General features: G+C 39.6%; 1 protein-coding gene across 4 annotated transcripts in view; it reads right to left on the minus strand.

The window, feature by feature from the left end:
• NRF1 (nuclear respiratory factor 1) overlaps window positions 1–8273 on the minus strand; it is a 95401-nt gene that overhangs the window by 52774 nt on the left and 34354 nt on the right. For all 4 annotated transcript variants that reach the window (XM_015568885.1, XM_006771377.2, XM_015568887.1 and 1 more), the window contains exon 5: window positions 5151–5291. In XM_015568885.1, coding sequence (XP_015424371.1) covers window positions 5151–5291 — 141 coding nt within the window. The remainder of the gene's footprint in view (window positions 1–5150; window positions 5292–8273) is intronic.

An 8273-nucleotide genomic window follows, 5' to 3' on the forward strand; every position in this document is an offset into this window, starting at 1 on the left:
AGGCGGGGAACGTTGGAGTCCTCCATCACTGAAGCAAGCAAGCCTCATGTTCGCTTCAAGCTGCCTGGCTGCCGGCCGCCATCTTGGCTGGCAATTAATTTGCATATCACCCTGATTAGCCAATGGGAAGGGTAGCAGATGTACGGCTAATTACCATGTTTCTCTTTTATTAGATAGGATTTTATAACCCTCATCCAATGATATACTTCCATTAATTTTGAGAGAGAAAAAAACATTGATGTGAGAAACATCAATCGGCTGACAACTGCAATCATGGTATGTACCCTGACAGGCCTTTTTGTGTACAGGATGCTCCAACCAACAGAGTCCCCTAGCCAAGGCGGTGGATATATCCATTCAACCCCGCAAATTAGAAAAATTTAATGACTCCATATATTCTTTATAATTAGTGTTTTGGGTTTCTCGGGATAAATTCCCAGAAATAAAATCTCTGGGTATAAGGCAGTTCCATTTTTAATTTTTTGAGGTAACTCCATACTACTTTCCACAGTGGCCACACCAATCTGCACTCCTAACAATGGCACATGAGGGTTCCCTTTTCTCCACATCCTCGCCAATGCCTGTTTGTTGATTTATTGATGATAGCCATTCTGACAGACGTGAGGTGATACCTCATTGTGGTTTTAATTTGCATTTCTCTTAAGAGTAGTGATATTGAGCATTCTTTCATGTCTATTAGCCATCTGTATGTCCTCTCTGGAGAAGTGTCTATTCAGGTCCTCTTTTCCATTTCTTAATTGGATTGTTTGTTTGTTTTTTAGTTTAAGTTTCATAAGTTCTTTATAAATTTTGGATATTAATATTATCAGGTATATCATTAGTGAATATGTTCTCCTTTTCAGTAGGTTGACTTTTCATTTTGTTGATAATTTCCTCTGCTGTATAGAAACTTTTCAGTTTGATGTATGTAGTCCCTCTTGTTTATTTTTTTGTTTCCCTTGCCTGAGGAGATATATCAGAAAAAATATTGCTATGAGAAAAGTCCAAGATTTAACTGCCTCCTATGTTTTCTCCTAGGAGTTTTATGGTTTGAGTCTAACATTTAAGTCTTTATTTCATTTTGAGTTTGTTCTTATGTATGGTGTAAGAAGGTGGTCTAATTTAGTTATTTTGCACATATCTGTCTAATTTTCCGAATACCATCCTTTGTCAAATATCAACAATAAAGGCTTGGATTTATTTCTGGGCTCTCTAGTCTGTTTCATTGTTCTAAATGTCTGTCTTTATGTTAGTACCATGCTGTTTTGATTACTATGGCCTATAGCAGTGATGGCGAACCTTTTGAGCTCGGCATGTCAGCATTTTGAAAACCCTAACTTAACTCTAGTGTCGTGTCACATATAGATTTTTTTTTAATATCTGCAACCATAGTAAAACAAAGTCTTATATTTTTTATATTTATTTTATATATTTAAATGCCATTTAACAAAGAAAAATCACCAAAAAAATGAGTTTGTGTGTCACCTCTGACACACGTGTCATAGGTTTGCCATCACTGTCCTATAGTATACTAGTAGTTTGATATCAGGTAGTGTGATACCTTGAACTTTGTTCTTTCTCAAGATTGCTGTGGCTATTTGGGTCTTTTGTGGTTCCATATAAATTTTTGGAATAATTATTCTAGTTCTGTGAAATACAACATTGGTATCCTGATAGGCATTGCACTGAATCTATAGATTGCTTTGGGTAGTGTGGACATTATATTTATTATTTAGACCCTTCAGTCCACAGGCCGCCGCTCTATCCACTGAGCCAAACCGGTTCGGCTAATTCTTACTATCCATGAACATGGTATATGCTTCCATTTATTTATTGATTTGTATCTTCTTCAATTTCTTTCTTTAGACTTATTTTCCAAGTACAAGTCTTTTACATTCCTGGTTAAGTTTATTCCTATGGTTGTTTTTTGTTTTTAAGTAATTTTGGAAGGGATGTTTTCTTAGTTTCCTTTTCTGATAGTTCATTACTGGTGTACACAAATACAACTGATTTCTTGGTATTTATTTTATATCCTGTTACTTTACTGAATTCATTATCAGTTCTAGTAGTTTTTTTGGTGGAATCTTTAGGGTTCTCTAACAGTATCATGTCATCTGCAAATAATGACAGTTTTTCTTCTTCCTTTCCAATTGGAATGACTTTTATTTCTTTTTCTTGTCTGATTGCTATGGCTAGGACTTCCAGTACTATGTTGAATGAGAGTGGTGAAAGCGGACATCCCTGTCTTTTTCTGATCTTTAGGGAAAAGCTTGCAGTTTTTGCCCATTGAGTATGATGTTAGCTGTGGGTCTGTCATACATGGCCTCTATTACACTGAGGTATGTTCCTTCTATTTCCACTTTGCTGAGAGTTTTTATCATAAATGGATGGTAGATTTTATCAAATGCTTTTTCTGCATCTATTGATATGATCATGTGGTTTTTATCTTTCATTTTGTTTATGTGGTATATCACATTTATTGTTTGAGAATGTTGGACCAACCTTGCATCCCCAGGAATAAATCCAACTTGATCATGGTGTATGATCTTTTTAATGTATTTGTTGGATCCTCTTTGCTAATATTTTGTTGAGGACTGGAAACAACAGTTTCAAATGTTTTATCTCTAACACGATAATTAAACTATTTGCTCTGACTTTTGTGGCCATCAGCCAATTCTCGTGATTATCAGTATCCAGGATTATTTCAACCTAGCACTTCAACTGTGACAAGAGGGGGAAAATGCCCATCACAGGACAGGACTCTACCTAACTGTGTCCTCAATTAGAAGCTTATTTGGCTTTAGATGTACTTTATACCTGAGATACAGAATAAATTCTTTACATCAATTAGATTTTTTAAAAAATCATCTCATGTTTTCTTTAACCAGTCAGAATGGCCCTAGGAACAGAATAATAGCAGGTATGAAATGGCAGAAAAAGTTTACATAATGCCTTCCTTTTTGAACCATTATTTAGAGATCATTCAAGTATCCACAAAAAGATCTCAATTTAGCTTTATATTTATAAAATGTTGTATTACTTCAGACCAAGTCTCTAGTTCAGACTTAGTAGGAAGAAAAGTGTCCCTCCCTAGCAGCAGCAGCAGCAGCAATGTCTGTACCGAGCGAATCCCATTCAGGAACCTCACAATTCAGTTACCCACTACACTGGATTCATTTCTGTTCTGACCCCTACATCATCCACTAGACAGACACTGACCAAGTATTTAGAATACAGATGTTATTTAAGTCTTAGGCAGCTGTATTGGACAGTAATGAAAAACAGGAACCAAGACCCTACTAGAGAGACAGGCCACAGGTAAGTACAGCAGATTCTCAAAGAATGCCATCTCACTGTAACATTGATGAGATGCTATGGGCACTTAACTCTTGTTTATATCAATTAGCCTATGGTAAAACTGGTTTGTATGTCATTTCGCTTAAAGTTGCAGACCTATCAAAAATGTTAAGTGAGAACTTACGTTACAAAGACAATAAAATACAGGATGTATTAGGTAGTGACTTGATGGGAGAAGAAAACTTCATTAGATGAGACAAGAAAGGTGATATCTGAGCTACACTTTGAATAAGGTAAGCTCCATCACACAATGTTCTGGGAGAAAAATGTTGCAGGCAGAGGGAATAGCAAAAGTAAAAGGAGGAGCTTGGGTATCTAACAAAAAGAAGAGGGCTAGTTTGGCTGTAGCACACTACCTGAGGGGAAGAATGGACAATGAGGTTGAAAGAGGTCAGATTACATAGGGTCTCAGAGGCCATAGCAAAATCTGATTTTGAACCGAGAAATAGTGGAAATCCACTAAAGGGCTTAAACAAGAGTGACATGACTTCATTTGTTGTTTTTTTTTTAATTTCAGGTGGTTCTGTTGAGCATGGCCTGCAGCAGAGCAAGAGTGGCAGCAAGGAGATCAACAAAATTGATCAACTGAAATAGTCTATGTGAGAGATGCTGAAGGCTTGGGCTAGGGTGTGATGGGAACTGAGAAGAATAATCAGATTCAAGGTATATTTCAGAGGTGAATTAACATATCTTGCTAATAATTAGATGTGGTTGGTAGGGGGATGAGGGCAAAACAGGGAAATCAAGGATTTACTTCTATGATGGGATATGAGCAACCAGATGGACAATGGTATCATTAACTGACATGGGTATAGGGGAGGAAGAGATTTGGAGAGTGCAGTGGGTGGCGGCATTCATAGGTTCTGTTTTGGGCATCTGGTATTAAGGATCTAATGGTAGTGGTATAAGCTGGGGTGTAAACAGCATATAGATGGGATACAAAGTCCACAGGACAGGATTAGATCACTTGGAGAGAAATAAAGATAGAGCTCTGGAACATGCCAACATAGACCAGGTAAGAAGAGGAAGAAAAGCCAGCAGAAGAGGGAGGATCCACCGAGTAGGAGAATATTCAGGAGAATATGTGTTAAGAAGAAAGAAGTAATCAACTGTGTTAAATGCTGCTGGAAGACAGGAAAAGGAAAGAAAACTCACAACTGGATTTAGCAACGTGTATTAATATAAAGTGAGAGAATATGTTATAAAAAGGCATTTAGCTTTGTTTAAGCTATCACTTTTAAAGTTAAAAATTTTTAAAGAAATAATCTCAGCAACATTCCTGATGTATCAGGCTCAGTACATTCTGACTTCCCTTCTGAAAGGAAGAGGAGGGGCGCAATGAGTAAGGTGTCCTTCTGAGCTTCCCATCCTCACTCCCTGCAGAGGGCGCCTTCCTTGGCAGCAGTGTGGTGGGACTCAGAATGTTCACATACAGAGGAGCAGCTCAGCCCAAAAGAGGCGAAAAGCTTACTTGCTCCACTTTACTGTGATTCATCCAAGTCCTAACAGTCTCCTTTCCAAACCAACTCCAAACAAAGTTTCTTTAGCTAACCCAAGGACCCAAGAGGCAGTAAAAAACTGCCAACAGAAGGAGGAGGCTACATCCATGTCCCTGGTGGGGAGCCTTCTTCTGGCACAACATTTTCTTTTCCAAGGCTTCTCCTATTTCACTATAAGCTCCTGGCTGAATCTCACTCTAATGGTATCACTGAGGACAAAACCAAGGAAAGTCACCTGAGGCCCACCCACACCGGTGCCACTGTCTTTGTGTCTCCTCACTTCCCACCCCTTACCTGAGTCATTTTATCCACAGAGACTGGAATTCCATCAATGGTGAGAGGCGGCAACTCTGAGTTAACTTCCTGTGGCACAGGGGCGTGTTCCGCTAGGGCGGACTCCAGGTCTTCCAGGATCATGCTCTTGTACTTACGCACCTGCAGGGAATTAGGGCAGAAGTAAACAAGATGCCCAACAACCAGGGAGGGATGGTGCAAAGCAATTAGCGAGTGGGTGGGGCTGGTCTCCCTCAGCCAGTACAGAACCCTAAGAACAAACACTTCTACAACTAGCAGGTAAAAACACCCACTGGCCCCAAAGACACCACAATGTACAGAATTAAATGAAAAGAAATAACTGGGAGCCCTATCCAGTTTTCTCAGTGGTTAGAGCGTCAGCTCATGGACTGAAGAATTGTGGGTTCGAATCCGGTCAAGGGCACGTACCTCAGATGCAGGTTTGCTCCCCGGGCCTGGTCAGGATGAGTGGGGGAGGCAACCAATTGATGTGCCCCTCTTACATCGATGTTTCTCTCTGTTTCTCCCCCTCCCTCCACTCTCTCTAAAAGTCAGTCAATGGAAAAAACATCCTTGGGTAAGGATTTACAAAGAAAACAAACAAAATTTACAGGTAACAACAGTAAAAAGGAAAAAAAGGTTTTACAGAAATACTGCTTCTTGGTTAAAATCATGTTTTCTGTCAATGCTGGCTCCATCACTTGTTCTAGATCTAATAGGAATGGCTTTCATTATATGGCATTTCCCGGGCCATTTGATAAAACCTAGCTGTGGCACTTAAACGCCAAAATCATTTTCAAGGTGACCAAAAGCTTGTCTCTAAAACTTCTGTTACTTTCCTGCAAAGCCAGACTACCAAACAGATTGGAGATTCAACTGCACAAGAAGCTGACATCAGACAAAAAACACACAGAGGTGAATATTGTAGCTGGGTGGCAAAGGTGCCACTGTTAGTAAGGCCCAAGGCCAGAGAGAGCCCCACAGGTCAGGTCCTCCTCCTTTCTGGTTCTTCCTGATGACAGAGGTGAACTTCAAACCCATGATGCCTTTGTGGCTCTGACAAGCACTGGTCTGAACCAGTATTGTTCTGAGTCCACTCTTTCCACTGCTAGTGAAAGGACTCTCAAAAGACAGAGAACTTAACAGCAGCACATTTGTACGTGCACACATTCTTCTATGGTGAGCAGAAACGGTAGAGAGACACTGGATCCGACAAGCAACAATAATAGGTTCATTCACTTACAAGAATGCACAAGGGGGATGAGAAAGCCTTTGGGGATAACAAAGCAGCCATGGAATTATGAAAATGTGACAACATGGGATAGACAATTAACTTGCATTCAGATCTCAAGCCATTAACTTAGGAAAAAAGGGAAGATAAAATGAGATTTGCTCAGAAGTTACAACAATGTTTGAATCCTAGGTTTTCTTTTCTTTTTTTTTCTTTTTTTTTTTTTTGAGTCCTAGGTTTTCTGCTAAGTGGACTGGACTCTCAATCAGGACATACTTCCTTATAAATATCTCATTATAAGGATTAAAAAAAACAAAGATTCCCATACTCCACCTCCAGCATGTGAAAAAGTTAAAAATTATTGTTGGCCACAAAGTACAACTTTTGCAGTTATAGAACTTTGCAAATAGGTCAACAATGAAATGGATAAAAGAAAAATAGTGCAAACATGTAGAATCATTATCACTCTTAAAATTCAGTTTTATCCTAGTTTCTAATAAAAAAAGAAATTTTCAAAAAATTTACTAACTTATTTGTTATAATATAAGCAGCTGGTGCTGCTGTGGCAACTTTAAGGATTTACATTTTCTGCTTTCTAGGTTTCTGTATCCCGGGTAGAGTTTTTATACTACCGACCCACAGAAAAACTGAACCTTATAAACCTAGGTTCTAGTCTTTTTTAAAATATATTTGTACTGATTTTCAGAGAGGAAGAATAAGGGAGAGATAGAAACATCAATGATAAGAATTCATTAACTGGCTGTCTCCTGCACACTCTCTACTGGGGATTGAGCCCACAACCTGGGCATGTGCTCTGACCAGGAATCAAACCGTTACCTCCTGGTTTATGAGTGGGCACTCAACCACTGAGCTACCAGGCTAGGTTCCAGTCTTTGAATTTTAATGTATCAGGTTAAATCATTATATTAGTAGTAGGATCATATAGTAAGAGTTAATGATAATATATAAAAATTAATTTCATTGTGCTGAAAACACTGGGCATTTGAAGATGGGAAATCATTAGATTATTACTATGTAATTAGCTAGTTTCAAACTATTTCATTCATTTTTATGGGTTCGTAAACTACAGGAATTTATATTCAGGCATTTAGCTAAACTTATCAGTGCTAGGTAATTCCTTAAAAATATCTTAAGATTAAAAACAAAACAAAACATGGTAATTAAAGATGGCGGCATAAGTAAACACTAGAAATTGCTGCCTCGCACAGCCACTTCAAAAATACAACTAAAAGACAAAATGGACATCATCCAGAACCACAGGAAGGCTGGCCGAGTGGAAATTCTACAACTAGAAGGAAAGAGAAAAGCACACTGAGACTCGGAGGAGGTGCAGTGTGGAAGTAAAACGCAGAGGTACAGAGGCGCACGTGGAAAGGGCGCACTCGGAAGGGCTGGCAACTGAGATGCTGCCTCGCAGCCACTTCAAAAATACAACTAAAAGACAAAATGGACATCATCCAGAACCACAGGAAGGCTGGCCGAGTGGAAATTCTACAACTAGAAGGAAAGAGAAAAGCACACTGAGACTCGGAGGAGGTGCAGTGTGGAAAAATCTGGCATCAGGCGGAACTCAAGGACAGCTTTCTCTCAGAGGTGCTTGCAGAGATTACCGCAGAACAGTGAGACCCGGGGCCTCTTGGGGCAGGGCTGAGGATCAGCCATAGCTGTTTGCTCCTCCCTGTTGATTCCCTAGACCCCACCCCACCCAAAAGATGCGCAGAGGCTTTTGCATATGAATGCCCTGGCCCTTTGCAATCTAAAATTACCTAACTAACTGCAGCTGGGTCAGAGAGACCCAGAACATCCAAAAAGAAGGTCCAAGGCCCCCCAGCAGCTTGCATTGATTCACAGCTTGGCCTCATCTAGGCACT

The sequence above is a fragment of the Myotis davidii genome, unplaced genomic scaffold (genome assembly GCF_000327345.1).
Source record: "Myotis davidii unplaced genomic scaffold, ASM32734v1 scaffold705, whole genome shotgun sequence".
Taxonomy (NCBI): domain Eukaryota; kingdom Metazoa; phylum Chordata; class Mammalia; order Chiroptera; family Vespertilionidae; genus Myotis; species Myotis davidii.